The sequence below is a fragment of the Microtus ochrogaster genome, unplaced genomic scaffold, assembly GCF_000317375.1.
Source record: "Microtus ochrogaster isolate Prairie Vole_2 unplaced genomic scaffold, MicOch1.0 UNK29, whole genome shotgun sequence".
NCBI lineage: Eukaryota > Metazoa > Chordata > Mammalia > Rodentia > Cricetidae > Microtus > Microtus ochrogaster.
In genome coordinates, this window is record NW_004949127.1 from 3,325,853 (window position 1) to 3,346,143 (window position 20,291).

Here is a 20,291-nt window from a genome sequence, read left to right on the forward strand (position 1 = left end):
TGCGTGCTAGACTGTCTGTACACACCTCACCCTGATGCAGTCTGAGCCCCTGCGTGCTAGACTGTCTGTACACACCTCACCCTGATGCAGTCTGAACCCCTGTGTGCGAGACTGTCTGTACACACCTCACCCTGATGCATCCTTGCAAGCAGCTGTGCTGTAACACCTGTCCTCTTGAACACCTTTGTTCTTCCACTGACCGTGTGGTATGTCTATCAGGCGTGCGCTGTCAAGGTGTGGTCTGTGAACTGCGTACATCAACAATAGTTTGCAAACTTGCCACCTTATCAGTCCTCAGATCCTGCCCTGCACAAGTGGAATCAGAAATTCTGGGTATGGGAACCTAGAATCTGTGTTAACAGCCCCTAGGGGATTCTGATGCAGACTAAATTCTAATAGTCCCTGTCAAAAAGCAAGAATATACTATACAAGCCATAAAAATTAAATCAGCAGCTTTGGAGAATCTTGAGGTTATGTGCTGATCAAAATTACAATGATTTATGCTATTATTAACATAAAAGATTGGAATATTTTTCATCAATATCAAGGATTCTGGCTCTAGATTACTTTTCAGAATTTTTCAAATCCTGTGCCTACTTAAAGAACTCCAAACTGAAAAAATCAGAATGGGAATTATTTAAACAACAAAGATTTTAAATATCATATTTTTCAAATAAGACTATTTAACATTTTGAAAATATTATTAAATATAACTGATATTAAATGTACACCTGTCTTTAAACAAAAAACAATTAAAATACAATTGTATATATGCAGATGTTTGGGGGTGTAGTTGTTTGTTTTGGGTTTTATGGCAGAGACAGAGTCTCAGAATGTAGATGGGTTTGGCCTGGAACTGTAGCAATGCTTTTTGAGTGCTTAGATTACAAGCTTATGCCACCACGCCCACCCTGCTCCATGTGTAGCCCAGGATATCCCTTTTTGGATGGTATTTTCCATTCCTTAGCAGCCACAGGCCACTTTCATAGACAAGCTTCTCCTCAGCCTTAATTCTCATGCTGCTTTATTCTCTGTGTGCACCCTGTCTGAACTAGGGAAAGGCCGGAATCAGAGACCGTAGGTTCCTAAGACCCTGGTCTATAAAATCTCACGGTATCAAGGCTATCATTGAATCACTACCAGGCCACTTAGGGATGGCAGCCCAGACCAGAACTCGGCGGTCGAATGTGAAGAATCACATTTCCAGTCATCTGACCCTCAAAGAGGTGTAAGGTCCGGATAGTTCTAGTCCACTCCGCTCAGGCATCCTTCACCAAATATTTTGGATTTGTTACATAACTTCCTTAGTTGCAAAACTGCATTTGTGAAAAGGAAGGCCAAGGTTAGGGGCAGATCATGGCGCTCCTCTTCAAGTCAGCAACACCTCCACTGTTCCAGCTCCTCACCGACTCCACTAAAATCCCTTCTGTCGTCTCTGCCTGGAGTCTATGTGTACCTCCATAGATGGAAAGAACACAGTAACTCCTGGCTGTCATCCCTCGTCTGGGCAGATCACAGGGGGCTAAGGTTACAGAATCAAAAGTGAGCCTTGCCACATCCAGGCTCTGCCCGATGTGTGATAAACAACTCAGCTGACCTCGGAGATGAACAGCACATTAGTGCAAAGCAATAAAGGCCAAGCTCCCCATCATATTCTGCAGTTCCCCAATGCACTTTCTCCCTCTCTCTCCCCTCCTTACAGATTCATTCACAGACGTTTTTCTTGCCCTTAGTTCTTCCTGCTTTCTCTATGTGGCTGAGAGTAACGGCTCAGTCTTCCGCCCACTTCTCATTCCACTGTTCATCCCTAGGCAGGAAACAATCACTATCGTGGCTATTTTCACAGCCATGACCAAGGCCTAGTGCACACCGGGAACTTTACTCAGTAATTTTTCCTCTCAAATCCTCTGTAGTAGCTCTCATGACTCCTCATTGTGGGTGAAAAAAAAAAAACCACTCAGAGATTACATGAAATAAAGACGTGCTTCACTGAAGACTGGTATGTAAGGCTTGAAGGTCCAGATGCCTTCAAAACAAGTAAAGACACATAGCCATTTAAACTCATAAAACCTAAATGGACATTAAAAGGAACAAGGGGAAAACATGTCGCTTCCTGCCTGCATTGTTGGCTTTCTAAGCATCCTCTTCTGCACTGGGCTATTCTGCTCTCTCTCTCTCTGACATGTCCTTGCCCTGTCCCATAATTCCAACCTTGCTTTGTCCAAAACTCCAGGCTATCTTTCCTTGAATCCATTCTCGTCTCTTTCTGTCACTATGGCATCATTCTCAAAGTCTTAGAAGTTCAAGGTCATGAAGTTTCAGGTGTGTCCAACCCAGGATAGTCAAGATGTGGCCCAACACAAAATTGTAATCTTACTTAAAACACGATGAGGTGATTTTGCTTTTTTGTTTGTTTGTTTGTTTTATGGTATCTTATAGCTCCCGGAGTCTCCATCTTTAAGAGTGGTGTCTTTGTTCGGCTGCTTGTGTAGCTCCTAATGGTATTTGACTATGCTCTGTCTCTTGGAAACACTTCCACCTCCATACCATCCCTGCCCATCACATAGGTTCTTATTTGCTCATCTGTCTGATGGATACTCTTCTTTCTATATGCAGATCTTCTAGGCTAGACCCTCAGATGTTTCTTCTCTACCTTTTTCCTCCGGGGGGTTCTATGATTGCCTGGGCTCCCAACACAGCCCCAGGGAACAGCAATTGACTTTTGAAAATTCTGACTCGCTAACTGAGGGTACTAGTCACAGAGATCTGCCAGCTCGTCTCATGGTCTTCTTCCCCCCAGAGGCTTAGTCAATGGCTGTCAAGGATAGCTGTGAAGATGGTAATGCCAGGATCATCAGAGGGATGAGACCAGGGTCACATTAGGATACACAGTTTCTCCTGCTTGACCGCCTAATACAGGCAAGACATTCTTGGCATTTTGGTTGTGAGCCTAGCCTTTAACGGCTGAGCTATCCCTCCAGCCCAGCACATTGTCATACACTTGTAAGCATCAGCAGGGGAAACCACCCGTCTTGGATGAATACGGCCAGCATGACTTCTGGCAAACACAGTGTGTTCTCGCGCATTCTTTCAGCTCCTCAGCAAATGTCAAATTCCAAACTTACAGCCCAATCCCGAGAGACACAAAGATTCTCTACTACACTGGGACAATTAGGCAATTATTCGATAATACGGAGAGAACTGGGTTCCCCACCACCCTCCAGTTTCCCAACCTCCCACGGACTGGCCTCCTCCTCGTCTATCCCCTGGGACTCCCACAAGCTCTTAGTTTATGCTGTGTCTTTCCCCACTCAGGCAATCAGAACTGTGTTCCCGACACCTTGATGCTTATCCCCATCCTTCCTCACAAAGGCCCCATTCTCCACCTTTTTTATTTTTTTTATTTTTCAGTTCACAAAGTTTCTACTTATGTAACATCAGAAAGGGGCAAAAAAAAAAAAAAAAAAACCAACCCCAGCTGATAAAAATAAACAGTATAACTTCTTGTTCATCATGGACCAAGGTTTTATAGTAGATACTTCTAGGGGAAGTATGGTAGAAATGCGATGAATTATTAACAGTGATTTTTCTCATCCTTTAAGTATCCGTTTTACAATAAAAAATAATCAAACAAAATAATAAGTACTGGTGGTTATGTGTTGGCTTCTTTTTTTTTTTTTTTGGTTTTTTGAGACAGGGTTTCTCTGTGGTTTTGGAGCCTGTCCTGGGAACTAGCTCTGTAGACCAGGCTGGTATCAAACTCACAGAGATCCGCCTGCCTCTGCCTCCCGATAAAGGCATGCGCCACCACCGCCCGGCTGTTGGCTTCTTTTTTAATGATGGCCAACAGAACATCCTGCCGCTCGGTCACGGTCGCCACCAGCAAATTACTGCCTCCCCCCACCCCCCATAAATAGCTTTAGGACTCAGTACTCAGTAAACCAGTTCCATTCGCTGATCTCTGATGAGGGGAGTTTTCAAACCTTCCAGTATGGAAAACAAAGTCACATTACTCTCATTACTCACATGTAAATAGCAAGTGATCATTTCTTTTTTTTTTGTCTTTCATACCCCTAACTAATAACCAGGGCATGCTGGGAAATACGCATTAGAAACGCGGAGGGGAACAAGGAACGAAGGGATACAACATGGTCTCTGGAAGCCACGGGACACAGAACAGAGAAGCAAGACTTGGTCAGGAATCTCCGTTCACTTCCGTCCAGCTCACTGAACACCTGGCATTTACCTGCCATTTCTTGCTCTCGTGATGAATGAGACCAGGCAAGGGAATTGCAGCTAATCAGGAAGGGGCTTCATACATCTTAGGGGTTTGCTGGTCTGCTCTGCAAGCGCTCAGGAAAACTCTACCCCATCTCTCAACTGATCAGTGTGGAGATGCCAAATGGGGAGGGCGTTCAACTATGAGCTGTGCCTGCAGCTCCGAGCACTTCATAGAGAGCCCTTCCCTGGCTCTCAAGGCGGTTTTTTTTTATTTTCTGTGACCTTGATGTCAATACAGACAGTTGGGCCTTTCTCTGAACTGCAGGTCCAAAATGAGGGATAAGGCTACCAGGTCTTTCAGGTACTGCATAGCACCTCTGCCCATCACCAAGTAAATTTCATATATAACACTTGAGCTATATAGTTAGGTCCCCAAACTACGTTCTAAATCCACCTTGCTTGTTGGTGGAAGTTTCTGTCCCACCCACCAGTTTCCAAATAACCAACACAGAGGTTTAACATTAATTATAAATGCTTGGTTGGTAGCTCAGGCTTGTTACTACCTAACTCTTACATTTGAATTAACCCATATGTCTTCACCATGTGGGTCATGGCTGTTACCTCATTTTGTACACATCCTGCTTACTCTGCAGCTGGCTGATCCCCCTGACTCTTTCCCTCTTCCTCCCAGTATTTTCATTTTGGCTATTCAGCCCATACTTTTTGCCTAGCTACCAGTTACTCAGCGTTCTACTAAACCAATTCGAGAGGCAATTCTTTATGGTGTACAAAGGGCGTATTGCACAGCACTGTTCCCTTACAAGCAGTGATGTAACAGGCAATTATATTTACATAGACTGTCATAAGCGTGCCTGATGTCAAGGGTCTGAAATAAGCAAATACTGACCTCAAGCAAAAACGAAGTCTTTAAAGTTCAGTTCTGCCTAAAAACTAAACCACGGCACTGACTGCTTCATTAAAACCTGAAGGACCGTTTGGGCCTCGTGCATGCTGCTCTCCTTCTTAGCACGCGTGACTGGAGAGACACCTACCTGTGCATCGCTTCCCATCCTCGGCCAGGGTGTAGCCGCTGTAGCACTGGCAGACAAGGGAACCCGGCAGATTCACGCAGAGCTGCTCACAGCCGTGGTCCTCTGAGGCACACAGATCCTGGACTGAGGCAAAGTTGAACCATTAGCACACAGCTCAGGAGCAGAAGTTCTCCTGGCCCACAGCAACTCAACTCTATAGCACTTACTACAGTAACCTCAAATAACATTGCACATTTTAATACATTATTGTAGAAGACTGAGGGGGCAAACTACATAAAAGGAAGCTCCACCTGTAGTCCTACTACCCAGAGCAACCATTGCTGACACTGTATCCATTTTAGTGTATATAAAAACATTTTCCTTATTTTTGTTTTTATTTTTGTTTTTGAAGACAGGTTTCTCTGTGTAGTCCTGGCTCTCCTGGAACTCACTCTGTAGACCAGGCTGGCCTAGAACTCAGAAATTTGCCTGCTTCTGCCTCTGGAGTGCCTGGATTAAAGGCATGCACCACCCACTGCCCCACTGATAAAACCATTTTCAAAGTTGGAATTATCTGAAAATTCATGAAATAATTTTAATTAAAATCAATTTTGCATTTTCCTGTGGTCATGAAAATCACTTTGAGCATGATTTTGAGGGCTCACGAGAGCTGAGTTGTGAGCGAGAGCTTCTACTTGCTCCCATAATGTACCATTCCTAGGTTTTGGGCAAATGCAGCTTCACCAGCATACAGGAGGTGACTTTGTCTTGTTTGACCCTTGACATCATGCAGAAAAGGCAGCCAAGGGAGCTACAGACTCACCACTCAGCTGGATGTGGTGGTTTGGGTACAAATGGCCCCCATGGGCCCACAGATTTGATGCTTGGTCATAAGGAGTGGCACTATGAGGAGGTGTGGCCTTGTTGGAGAAAGCACATCACTGGGGTGGGCTTTGGGGTTTCAAATGCTCAAGCCAGGCCCAGTGCTCTCTCTTCCTGCTGCCTGTCAATCAAGATGTAGGACTCTCAGCTCCTTCTCCAGCACCATGTTGTCATGCTTCCCAACATGACAATAATGGACTTAACTTCTAAATTTTAAGCCAGTTCCAATTAGTGTTTTCCTTTATAAGAGTTGCTGGGTCATGGTACCGCTTCATAGCATCAGAACACTGACTAAGACACATGGTAAGTTGTAAGTACCCCGGTCCCACCAGCCTTTCCTCTACCCATCTGGCTACAGGAGGGGTCTTCATGCGCTCAACTCATTCATTCCTCACACTGGGTGTGGAAAATGGCGAAGCCAATGCCACGGGAGGAACTGAAGACGGTTACAGGGAACCACGGAGAGGAGATTCTTCATGCCCTTGTTTGAGTCAACTAGCCAGCACGTATCCACAAAGTGCTGAGCTAACTCGTCATGGGCATGCAGTGAGGGAATGCGCGTATGGGCATGCGTGTCCTGCTGTGGGTGTAGGAATGCGTAAGAGGATGGCAAGGTTAAAGGCACCTTCAACCCACCACTGACTCAGCCTCTCCTTGGCACAGATGGGCAGACATGATGGTGCTGTTTCCTGGCAAGGAGGCTGCTCAGAGGCCGTGAAATGACTAGCTCTACCCACAATCCTGCCGTTAAAACCAGAGAAAGTCGGGGAGCATTAAAGGGACTGGAGATATTAAAGGGATTGGAGATATTAAAGGGAAGTTCCTTTGGTTAAAAAGTGTCACTACATCAAGGGTGATAAAATTCAGTTATTCAGAAAGCTCTGTTAGTCCCTGACTCTCACTTATACTTTAAAAAAAAAAGTCTATATTGTTTAAATGAAAGTTGATTTTAATTTTAGCCATGTGTCTGTTTGCATGTGCTCACAAGCACAGCTGCTTGTGGGTTTCAGTCCTCTGGAGCTGGTATTGCAGGCCATTGGGAGCCACCTGACATGGTGCTGGGAACTGAACTCAGGTCCTCTGCGGGATACTCTTAGTGCTCAGCCGCCTCTCCAGCCTCATAATTCTTCCTTGTTAAAATATCTTTTATTGCCAGGCAGTGTCAGTGCCTGCCTTTAATCCCATTAATCCCAGCACTCGGGAGGCAGAGGCAGGTGGAGCTCTGTGAGTTCAAAACCAGCCTGGTCTACAGCGTGAGTTCCAGCACGGTGAGAGCTGTTACACAGAAAAATCCTGTCTCTAAAAGCCAAATACGTTTTATTAAATCTGACCTCTGACAATCTCATACATGTAATGCTTCCTGATTACTCCCACTCCTACCAGCCCCTTTCCACACTCATAGCCGTGTGTTCTGTTTGGTGCCCCACTGAGTCTACCCAGGGTGTCTGTGAAACCTGGAGTTCGGAAATATCCATTAGAGCCTGGGGGTGATGTTACCACGGATATACAACTAAAGAAAATGACAGCCCCTCCCCGGGGAATCCATCAGAAGGCAACAGCCCAGGAAGGAAGGGCAGGGCCCATAAGTCCCTCCTGGATCTGTGATTAACTCTGCCTTATGGTAGGATGTGCAGGCTGCCATGGCTGCTGTAAGAGCGTGATTGCAGCAGTGGTTGCTGTCCCCTGGGGACAGCATTCTGCAGCCCTTTGCCCTGTATTTTGGCTCTTACATTCTTTCTGCTCCCTGTTCTGTGATAGTCCCTGGGCCTCAGAGGGGGTGTCGTAAAAACCTTGTTTAGGGATAAGCCCTCAACTGTCACTCATTCTACACTTGGTATTGTTCACGGCAAAAGCAGCTTCTCTAACAGCTATAGTTGGCTGTCACCTCCAAGGGGCTGGGGAGATGGCTCGGTCTGTGAAGCTCTTGTCTTGGCAGCACGAAGACCTGCATTTGATCCCCAGAACCCCACATAAAAAGCCAAGCTTGGTGCCATCCTGGCAGTGAGACAGGAGGTAGAGACAGGACAGCTAGCATTCCCTGTGAGCTGGCCTCGTCCCCTTGGTGAAGACACGGGCTAGTGACGGACCCTCGAGCAAAAGGTGCACAGTGCCCAAAGAATGCCAAGGAAGGTGTCCTCTGACCTCCATAAGCATCACACACACGCGTGCACACACACAGGAACACACATAAATAAGTAATATCGCCGACATGGTCTTCGAATTTTGTATTGTGCTTTTGGATAAACGTATTAAGTTGGTGAAAAGATAAAAAAAGAAACTGATCTGGGGCTGGAGAGATGGCTCAGCGGTTAAGAGCATTGCGTGCTTTTCCAAAGGAGCTGAGTTAGATTCCCAGCAACCACATGGTGGCTCACAATCATCTGTAATGAGGTCTGGTGTCCTCTTCTAGCAGGCATATATGCAAACAGAATATTGTATCCATAACAAATAAATATTTAAAAAAAACTGATCTGACTCAGAATTTCCATTAAATAAATTGAGCACCTTTTCACTTTTTTATTTTTATGGATGTTTGTCTGCACGTATGTCTGTGCAACCACGTCCATGCATGTAGTGCCCATGACCAGAAGAAAGTATCAGGTCCTCTAGGACCAGGGTTACAACAGTCATAAGCAGTCATGTGGGTATTGGAAGGGCAGTCAGTATATTCATTGCCATTGAGTCATCTCTCCTTAAAACAAAAACAAAGCCAGGTGGTGGTGGCGCACGCCTTCAGTGCCAGCAATGGGGAGGCAGAGGCAGGTGGATCTCTGTAAGTTCAAGGCCAGCCTGGTCTACAAAGCAAGTTTCAGAACAGCCAGTTCTGTTACATAGAGAAAGCCTATCTCAAACAACTCTCAAACAAACAAACAACAAAACAAACAAACTAATTAATCAATTAATTAAATTACATCTATACTAGTACATATTAAAATGATGAGGTCTAAGAAGAAGAATGAAGTCTGAGGGGCCGTGCTGATACGGAGGACAGGGTTGGCAGTTGTGTTCTACTCTGGGAGTTCCCTGGCAAGTGGCAGACGAGGCTGGGAGGGATCACAGACACCAGATGGCTGAGAACCCTCCAGTAGCCCGAGGAGCCGAACTCTCCTCAACAGACGACAGGGCCACACTCAAGGGGGACACCAGCGACTCCATCCAAACTGTGTTTTGTGTCTGTCAGCATCTGTCACAGATATTCTCAGCTCTGGGAATCACGTCTGACTTCCAGCCCGGCATGATGAAAACTATGCAATGTGGCCCTGAGTCCCAGGCTTTAGCGTGCCTGTCGGGTGATGGGATGTTTGCCTCTTGCTGTGAGGAGCTTGAGCTGTGCAGGGCTTTTGGGCTCCCACGCTGGCTGTCAGTACAATCCTGCGCTCTTCCTCCCTGGCATGTAGCATATTAATGGTATATGTGTTCATGCAGTGATGCGGTCTCTGTCTCCCTTACTAGACTCTAAGTCCCTCTGCAGGTGGCCAGCTCTCTGCACTGCTGCTGGGGAAACCAGCTCCCTGCTCACTGGCAACAGCTGTCTCTAAGCCATTTCTGCAGGGAGGCAGGAATTCCTGCAGCCCCTCACTCTACCCAAGTGTCACCAGGTCCCCCGGTCCCTCTAGAATCCCTGCTAACCATGAAAAGCAAGTAGGGGTGGGAATGAGGGCTTTTATTCATTTACGTACAGTTGCCTGGCTTAAAAATTCTCAAGAAGAGCTTTTAGGAAAACAGGAGAAAAATTAGCATATTATAAAAGCCCCACCCTCACCCCACCCAAGACAGAGTTCTCTGTGTAATAGCTCTGGCTGTCCTGGAACTCACTTTGTAGACCAGGCCAGCCTCAAACTCACAGAGATCTCCCTGCCTGCCTCTGTCTCCCGAGTGCTGGATTTAAGGCATGTGCCTCCACCGCCCAGCACAAAAGAACCTTTTGAAAGTTGTATTTCAAAGCCAAATCCTAGCACAGGGTGGGCAGAAGCAGGTAGATCTCTGTGAGGCCGGCCTGAATTCTTTCTGGACAGGCTGGGACTCTGCAAAATCCAGGTTATTACTGTGTGACCCCATCTATCGAAGCAGAAGGGTCTTAACCCAACTGCCTATTAGAACTTTCTGGACCCCTTCTAAAAACACTGATGCTGGGGCTCTAAGATGCTCAGGAAGCAGAGCACCTGCTGGGCAAACTTGAGGACCCGAGTTCAATGCCAGGCAATGTAAAACGTCCAGGGGCTTGCAATCCCAGCACTGCAGAGACAGAGACAGGAAGCATGTGGTGTTTGTGATTCCAGCGCTACAGAGACAGAGATGGGTGGATTCTTGGACTCATCAGTGGGCCAGCCTGCTGTGGAACAATCCTTCTCCGCACTAAAATACGTATTACTTTCATTGGTTAATAAAAAGCTGTCAGTCCGGTAGTTGGGCAGGAAGTTAGGCTGGGAAGCCAAACTGAAAATGACGGGAAGAAGGAAGGAGAGACGCCAGCCAGATGCTGAGCAATCAGGACGTGTAAGAAACGAGGTCACAAGCCTTGAGCCACGTGGTAAAGCGTAGATAAAAATATGGGTTAATTTAAGTGTAGGAGTTAGCTGGTAACAAGCCTGAACTATCGGCCAAGTATTTATAATTCATATTCAGTCTCTGAGTTGATTATTTTGGACTGGGTGGTCAGGACAGAAAATGTCCATTCACACCTGCCTAGCCTGACTGGTAAGATCCAGGTCTCAGTGAGACTTTGTCGGGGGCAAAGAGGAAAAGGAAGAGAAGAGAAAAGGAAAGGAAGGCAAGGTGAATGGTTCCCGTGAAGAATACACGAGGTCGGCTTCTGGCACATGAACACATGCTCGCATGCCCCATGCTCTCTCCTGATGCCAAGACACACCCCTTCCGTTAAACCTGAATGCCAGGGGCAGTAGGATTTTGGCAGTAGTGTTTGCTAAACATCCTTAATGTCCCCAGAGCGCAGCAGGTGAGAATCACTGAGCCCATGGACAAAAGTCCCCATGATCCTCTGGTGTGGGAGGTACTCAGTCTCCTATTAGGACCTGCGACTCCACAGCTCAGCTTTCTCTCTGCAACAGCTCCCAACCACAGAGTGATGGCAGCCACCATTGTCTCCTCTCCAGCCACACATGAGAATGTGGTAGGACCAGGAAGGATCATAGCTCTCATTCCCAAAGAATTGTCCCAGGAAAGCGAGCTTGCCAGTTGGCACTATGCGGCTTTTTCTTTCATACTGTTTTTAGGATGTCGGGATTTATGGCCATGAGTGATTTGTCCTGACCCAAGGGAGACCACTGGGGGATTAATCTAATTAAACAAAGAGAAAGGAATAAAATGGAAACTGGGTTCTAACAAAATGACTTCTTGTTTTCCTGGCAGCGGTCACTTCCATTTGAAAAGAAAATACAGATGTTTTTGGACAATTCCTTATGCTTTTAAAAAAACAACTTTTTTTTTTTAACCCCCTTCCTCACAGTCTGGGTGGACTTCACTGAAGGATGATAAAAACAACTCAGGGGCCTGGGAGAGGCTGTGTTCTCCAAGCACAGCCTCCGGCGTCCTTTGTCTGGTGACCCCAGTTACGGCTGTGACTTGTTGAGCGTCGTCTCTCCCAGGAGCCTACTCAAAGCCCTTCTTCCTCCGGGTCCTGGAGCCATCACTGTTCACTCCTGGTGCTGGGAGGCTGGCGCACATCTGCTGACCCATGGGAGCGTGAGCTGGTCTGTCGATCTGATTCCTCAGAGCCCCTGTACCCCCTGTACTCTCCCTGGGCGTGCGCTTCATGACGGAAGGGACACTAACAAAGATCCAATGCCCTGCCTTTCAACTAAGATGTTCCTTTTTTTGTTGTTTTTTTTTTTGTTTTTTGTTTTTTGTTGTTTTTTTCAAGACAGGGTTTCTCTGTGGCTTTGGAGCCTGTCCTGGAACTAGCTCTGTAGACCAGGCTGGTCTCGAACTCACAGAGATCCGCCTGCCTCTGCCTCCCGAGTGCTGGGATTAAAGGCGTGCGCCACCACAGCCCGGCCACTAAGATGTTCCTAACTCCCCAAGGCCCTTTCCTCGAACAGAAAAGAGATCCTGGGAAGATGAGAAAGAGGAAAATGAAAGTCTCCATATCTCCACGCCTCTCCTCACACTCAGCACCACACACTTCTGTCCCTGAGGACAAGGGCATGCAAGCACCCATCTCTAGATTCAGATACCAGAAAGACTGTCATGACGGGTAGGGAATCTGTGTCTAGCTGTCTGATGCATGCCTTGTAGCCATTATGGTCCCTGACACATTGGAGTTGCTGAACAAGTATTTGTCAGGTAGGTAAATAAATCCACATCTATGTCACAAACACAGACTTGTTGGGTGTTTCTATCTTATTCCTATTACCTGGGTTATAAGTTCAGTGAGGGACAGGACCAACACTAAAAAGCGTGGGCGTCCCTGTGTGTAGGCATCCCCGTGGTGTGTGGATTATACCGTTAGTTTGACCTTTGATATCCCTTTCAGATTAGCAGAGGATGCCACAGAAACTTGGAAGTCATGGGTGTTTCCTCCTTCTGTGCCCTTCAGAGCCAATCAACTCTTTGGTACTTGTGACATTTGAAAGAGAATGGCTACTAATAGGTGTGGCCTTGTTGGAGGAAGTGTGTCACTGTGGGGGTGGGCTTTAGGGTCTCCTTTACTCAAGCTATGCTCACTGTGACAGACTCCTCCGAGTGCTTGTGGATCAAGATGTCAACCTCTTATCTCCTCCAGCACTGTGTCTGCCTGCACACAGTCATGTTTCCCACCGTGATGATAATGGACTAAATCTCTGAACTGAAAGCCAGCCCCAATTAAATGTTTTCCTTTATAAGAGTTGTCATGGTCATGGTGTCTCTTCATAGCAATAGAAACCCTAAGACGGTACTCTTGGCTACTGTTACTTATCTCCCCTGCCAAGAGGAGCCAGGATCAGCTCAACGATCACGGCAATCTGCTCCCTGACCTTCTGGTGTCTATGCCAGCCTACCCGGACAATCTGCACTGCTTCTCCTCTGCCTACCATGCTTATCGGCTTCCTGCTGCTCTAGTATGACCTACAAACTGACGTGAGGCAGAGTACCACATGATTACCCAGCTCAGTCTTAGCCCATGCTGCTCGATTGCTCCTGCTGCACCGTATTGTCCTCTTTATCCCACAAATCAAGCGTTCTCTTGCCCAGGACTTCTGCACGTGCCTTTCTTTTTACCTCAGATGCTCACACTCCTCCTTGCCTGCTTTTTGCCTACCTGACTCTTATGTACCCTTTAGGACACATCTGAAAGTATATTTTCCAAGGGGACTTCGGTTGCCATTAGTTAAGTCCTTCCTTATAGTCTCCCTCTGCCGTTTTCACCACGATGATAATTTAATGCTTAATTTGTCAGCGACGTGACTCCATCCTGCTCATCACACAAGGGCAGACACATCCTTGCGAGTATTCATTTGACTCAGGACTCTAGCTCAGTCATCTAGCATGGCACCTGACATGTTCGTGAATGACAGAATCAGTCTACTTGTTCATTCAGGAAAATTTTCATTGCATAAGGAAAACAATAGTGAATCAAACAGACCAAGAAAATAAAAGATCCCTACCATCTCAAGCTGAGAGTCTAGTAAGGAATTCATTGGTGTGTTGGAGTTAGCTCATTCAGAACAGTTAACGGGTCTTTCTTCCCAACTCTGCATCCATGGAGCTATCCCAGCAGCTTGAAATGGCCATGGTGGGAGTGTTTACACCAAGGAAGCCTTTCTGTCTAGAAAGACAGTTGTGAAACACCGACCAGCACATCACTGATGAGGGATCAACAGCACTATCTCGCAAGGGACTCAGAAGTGTTTAAGGAATATTGCTTTAAACGACATGATGGAAGCAGTGGTCTTGCTGAGGTGGCTTTGTGTAGAGACCCGAAGAGATGATGTGGAAACAGCCATGCAGGGTCACCATGGGAGCACGGCAGTTAAGTCTCTTCGGGGAAGCAAGGGGTGACTATCATCTTTGGAAGCAAACCTGGCCCTAGCTGGGACAATTCAGCAAATGCCCTTCAAGAAACAGTTTTCGGGAAGACGTAAAATTACCAAGTGTAGAAAGCACCGTCTATTTGAACTTCTTCTGTTGAGAATTCTCTGTTCAGCTCAGTGCCCCATTTTATAATTGGGTTGATTAGCCTTTTACGGTCTAGTTTCTTGAGTTCTTTATATATTTTGGAGATCAGACCTTTGTCAGTTGTGGGGTTGGTGAAGATCTTCTCCCAATAAGTGGGTTGCCTTTTTGTCTTAGTGACAGTGTCCTTTGCTTTACAGAAGCTTCTCAGTCTCAGGAGGTCCCATTTATTCAATGAGGCCCTTAATGTCTGTGCTGCTGGGGTTATACGTAGGAAGTGGTCTCCTGTGCCCATGTGTTGTAGAATACTTCCCACTTTCTCTTCTATCAGGTTCAGTGTGTTCGGACTCCCTCGATGGAAGAATGGATAAGGAAAATGTGGTACATTTACACAATGAAGTACTACACAGCAGAAAAAAATAATGACAGCTTGAATTTTGCAGGAAAATGGATGGAGCTAGAAAACATCATTTTGAGTGAGGTAATCCAGACACAGAAAGACAATTATCACATGTACTCACTCATAGGTGGTTTTTAAACATAAAGCAAAGAAAGCCAGCCTACAAACCACAATTCCAGAGAACTTAGACAACAATGTGGACACTAAGAGAGACTTACATAGATCTAATCTACATGGGAAGTAGAAAGTAGAAAAAGACAAGATCTCCTGAGTAAATTGGGAGCATGGGGACCTTGGGGGAGGGTTGAAGTGGGAAGGGGAGAGGCAGGGAGGGGAGCAGAGAAAAATGTAGAGCTCAGTAAATATCAATAAAAGAAAAAAAAGCACAGTCTACGCAGAGTTTAAGGAGGTAATAACAGATGGAGAAGCATGAGGCCCAGAGCGGGCATACCAAACGCCAGCCTCCTCATTTCCTGTCTCAAGGCAGGGTAGAGAAAGGTCTGCATGACACAGGCATGACCTTGAAAACAAGATTTGCCCAAGTCGCAATTCCATAAAGACAGTTTCATTTTATTGGGCACTTAGGGACGCTTCAGACATAGATTATTACATTTACGAATATTTTAAAAGTATCTTTGGCTAAGTTCAGTTGGCTAAATGGATCAGATACAGCAACATTGGCGTTTTGGACCACATAATAAAGGATCTGGCCAAATCCAAGCTCCACCTCGCCGGGGGCAACTATGCGCACCCAGCTTCGGTCAGCAAAACTAGCTGTCTCTCACCCGTCCTGGAGCACTGCAAAGGCAGGTGAGATCAATTAGCAAGGGCGTGCTCGCTGTGAGCCCCAAGGCTGTGCTGAAATGCGTCCAAGGAGTCTCCCCAGGGGGTCACATGCACCCTGGGTTTAATTTTCCCTTCATTCATATCCAGATCTCAGTGCTGGGTCGCAGCCCAGAGAACTCGGGATGTGCAAGTCTGTGCCTCGGAGGAGGGGAGCCTGAGGCAGAGGCTGTGGCTGCTTGGCTCAGGCCACCACCCAGGACTTAATCAAAGGGCTTTTGTAGATGTTTCAGAGAGGTAGACAAGCCACAGCGCAAGTCCCTGACACCAATGACAGCTTAATTTCTCCTTTGGAGTTAAAGCAAATGAACACCTTCACTAAGGCACTCCAGGGTTTTGGTTTTTTTTTAAATAGTTCCTCCTTTTATTTAACTCAAGATGCAGACGTCAGAAACTGTTTAGCACAGCAAGAGAGAGGAGAGAGCTACCACAGTTGGGATTCCACTTCTCTGGCAACATGGGGGTCTCTGCCTGCCTCGGCCAAAGGCTCACCCCTTTGTAGAGAGCTACAAAGGCAAGTCAGACCCAAGCCCACATTTTGGGGACCATCCCATTCCTTTCAGCCTTCCTGAAAGCACTAATCTTATTTTGACAGCTGCAGTTTGGGTTTTAAGACTCAACAGTAAATATGAGTCATCAGCCTTGTGCTTCTCTCTGCTGAAAGAAACAAAATGAACCCAAAGTCGCTGAGAAAATAAAGCTGCCCTCTCTGGCAAGCTCCAGCTGGACCTGCGCCTTTCTCCCCAGAGCCCTATTTTGGGTTTCTTTGGGGTTAGGAAAGTAAGGATAAAGGGAGATCTCCAAAACAAAATACTAAAACCCCAGCAAGGGGCTAGAGAGATGGCTCAGAGATTAAGAACAGCCAGTGCTGTTTCAGAGGACCTGGGTTCGACTCCCAGCATCCCCATAGTGGCTCAGCTCTGATTCCAGTTCTAGGAGACTTAGTGCTCCCTTCTGGCCTCCACAAGCACCAAGCACACAAAACTCCCACAGACATAGGCAACATACGTACATATACATTCATATACATACATATACATCAAAGGGGAAAAAAGACCCTGACTGAAGTAATCAATGAAATAATATTTCGTCATGTGAAGGCAGTGCTTTTTATTTTCCAAAGTTATTACATCATTCTGGGTCTTAATACACACACACACACACACACACACACACACACACACACACACACACACACACACTGGGCTTCCTAATGGGAGTAAAATGTCTAGGTCCAAAGGCTTCAAGATGGAATAGAAATTAGAGCTCACAGGTGGCTTCTGGGCCCTGCTGGGAGGTCCTGACTTAGCCAGGTCTAGGAAGGGCAGGGAGCCTGCATTTTTAACAAGCAGCCTAGACAGCCAGGGGGACCACACTTGTGGAAGCTGGAGTCTGGTGCCTGTGGAGATTGCTATGCAGAGAAGTAGCTCAAGGTTCAGGCTCGTCTCCCCGTGTGTGGAATTCTTTCAAAACCAGGATTGCTTTGTGTTTGGTCAGTTCAGTTCTCCCAGAGGACTTTTTCGCCCCAGATTTCTTGTTTCAACTCTGTGCCTGGAGACAGCCAGAGGCGCAGACAGCATGGCACGGTCTCTAAACTCAGGGCTCAGCAGCTAGGATTAGGAAGATGGGCTGCAGGGGTTTACCCTTCTCAGCAAGTGTTCTGAGCATACACAGGTGGGTCACTTCTGCGGCTGATGCCTTGCCCTCTTGCCCGTCCTGTGTGTGTGTCTGTCTGTCATGTTCATGCTTCTGTTCTTGTCCCTTCTCCTGCCTGTGTGTGTGTGTGTGTGTGTCTGTCTGTCATGTTCACTCTTTTGCTCTTGTTCCTTCCCCTGCCTCTGTGTGTGTGTGTGTGTCTGTCTGTCTGTCTGTCATGTTCATGCTTCTGTTCTTGTCCCTTCCCCTGCCTGTGTGTGTCTGTCTGTCTGTCATGTTCACTCTTTTGCTCTTGTTCCTTCCCCTGCCTCTGTGTGTGTGTGTGTGTGTGTGTGTGTGTGTCTGTCATGTTCATGCTTCTGTTCTTGTCCCTTCCCCTGCCTGTGTGTGTGTGTGTGTGTGTGTGTGTGTGTGTCATGTTCAGACATGTGAACTGCTCCAGCACTTACTCCTTGCTCCTCACCTTCCACACACACCCTTCTTCCTCTAGGGTTCTCTGGTCAATCACCACCAACAAGCATGTCCAGCCTGGGTTTTCCCTTGAGCGAACATCTTCCTTCTCTAGGCACTTGTATGGCTTAGCTCCCGGACTCCAGTTTGCTCTCAAAACCATGTTTCTCTGTGGGGAAATCTGCCAGTCTCAATGCTACCACCTACCCACCCACCCACCCTGCTTCATGTCACAAAGACCTCCTTGGGACAAACAGTGGCTGTGGCCTAGCTAATTCTGCAGGAATAAAAGATGCACAGTGAACTGAAACTGATCAGAATCATGTCCTAAGCTGCATGGGGTGGGGGTGGGGGGATATGGGAAGCTAAATTTTAGTTTAGGTCTCACAAATACAAGAGAAATGCCCAGTGAGAGAGCCCGCCCACAGAAAGGAGCCCACAGGGAAAGAAGTGAATGACATCCTTGAGCCATTCTCTGCCTTCCAGTGCAGAGCATACATTAATGTCAGAGCCAACTGTGATTTTAATATGCAGGACTAATTGCAACTTTGCCCTTGACACACATGTTCGGGTCCTCCAGCCACCAAGGACACAGTTGGAACTCAGTTCGAATTTCCAACTGCTCCATCCTGTGTCCCAGCTCACACATTCATTGCTGGAGGAAGTGTATCACTGGGAGCTGAGCTGAGGTTTCAAAAGCCCATGCCATTCTGGTTTTTCTTTTGTTTTCCTGGACAATGATCTTTCTTTATACTTTAACATAAAGACATAGATGGGGGCTGGAGAGGTGGCTCAGAGGTTAGGAGCACTGACTGCTCTTCCAGAGGTCCTGAGTTCAATTCCCAGCAACCACATGGTGGCTCACAACCATCTGTAATGGTGTCTGGTGCCTTTTTCTGGCATGTAAACATACATGGAAGGAATGTTGTATCTATAATAAATAAATAAATAAATAAATAAATAAATAAATAAATAAATAAATAAATAAGACATAGAGTCACTTCTACAGCATGGAAAAATTGTGTCAGGAACATTTCTCAAGAATAAAAGCAACATAATGCCTTTGGTATGGGTCCTGAGACAGAAACAAAAGCAAATCCATATACAAAGTTTATATTTTTCTGACAAATGAGATTTTATAAATGTTGCCTTTTCATTCACTTCTGCATAAAATAATGACCCAAAGGGGAAGGAAAGTTTTTCTTTCACATTTAAGTCAGAGGGGCAACCCTTTTCACCAAGATGGTGCTGAAAGTGGAGGGAGCTCCTGCCCTTCCCAAATCCAAAGCTGAAGTGAAGAAGCCAAGAAGAAAACCAAGAAGGCAGTGCTGAAAGACATCCACAGCCACAAAAAGAAGATCCACATGTCACACGTCACCCACCTTCTGGTGGCCCAAGACGCCGAGGCTCTGGAGGCAGCCCAAATGCCCCCCAAGAAAGAACGCACCCAGGAGAGACACGCTTGACCACTATGCCATCATCAAAATCCCCCTGCCCACTGAGTGAATGAAGTAAGCAACTTGTTTGCCTGTGCTTGCAGCTGCTCGGAGCATGAGACCCTCACGAGTTCCTGATGGCAGGGGAGTGGGTTCTGGTGGGTTTTACAGCTGAAAAATCCCAAGAGCTGGGGCATGGCTACCAGTTAAAGATTTCTATACAAGCTTCCCTGGAGCACAATAAAGTTGGCATTTTTGTTTCAAGGATGACCCGTGTCCCCGTGTCTCTGTATGTATACGTTTAAATCTCCAGCCCCTTTCTCGGCTTGCGAACCATCCCATAGTGCAGGCATTACACCGAGTCACACTTCAGCTCCCCCACTTTTCCAGGCCCTCACTGCCCAAGGTTTTGGGACCTTGAGAGGCAAGAGCAATAGGGCAGAAGTTCTCTGAAACTTTAGACCTGAAGCCAGACATATTGATGCAAACCTGTAATTCCAGTGCTCAGGAGGATGGAGAGTTCTAGCTTCACTCACAGAGTGAAACCATGTTTTAGAAAAGAGAAGAGGCTGGAGAGATTATTTAGAGGGTAGGAAGACTTGCGTTCACTTCCCCGAACCCATATTAGGTAACTCACAATCACCTGCTCATTGGAATAATACCTTTGGCCTCTATGACACAGATAAACCAATAATTACAAATAACAGTAAGCTTTTGGGAAGAGGAGCCGGAAGGGGAGGAAGAAGAAGAGGCTGAAGAGAAGGCTCAGCATTTAGAGCACTTGTTCTTGCAGGGGACCCAAGTTTGATTCTCAGAATCCACTTGGCAGCTCACAACCATCTGGAACTTCAGTTCCAGAGGATCTGACTCCCTCTTCTGGCCTCCGCAGATACTGCATGCATATGGTGCACAGACCTTAATGTAGGTAAAACACCCATACACAAACATAAAATAAATAAATCATTTTGTAAAAAAAAAAAAGAACCAAGAGAGCCAGGCAGTGGTGGCACACACCTTTAGTCCCAACAACTGGTTTATAGAGTGAGTTCCAGGGCAGCCAGGGTTGTTACACAGAGACCCCTGTCTTAACAAAAAACAAAAAATAAAAAATACCCTGAGGGCTGCTGAGAAGCCAAGGACAATGGCACTGGGTTTTGATCCTACTTCTAGCTCTGGCTTTGTGGGGGCCTAGCCAGTTTGGATGTTCACCTTCCTAGACCAGGATGGAGGGGGGAGGACTTCGGACTTTCCACAGGGCAG

The 20,291-nt window shown here is 46.6% G+C and overlaps 1 protein-coding gene across 3 annotated transcripts in view; it reads right to left on the bottom strand.

Annotated features, from left to right (window-relative positions):
• Matn2 (matrilin 2) overlaps positions 1 to 20,291 on the bottom strand; it is a 115,701-nt gene that overhangs the window by 41,446 nt on the left and 53,964 nt on the right. For all 3 annotated transcript variants that reach the window (XM_026789780.1, XM_026789779.1, XM_005368141.3), the window contains exon 5: positions 5,274 to 5,396. In XM_026789780.1, the coding sequence (XP_026645581.1) occupies positions 5,274 to 5,396 (123 nt within the window). The remainder of the gene's footprint in view (positions 1 to 5,273; positions 5,397 to 20,291) is intronic.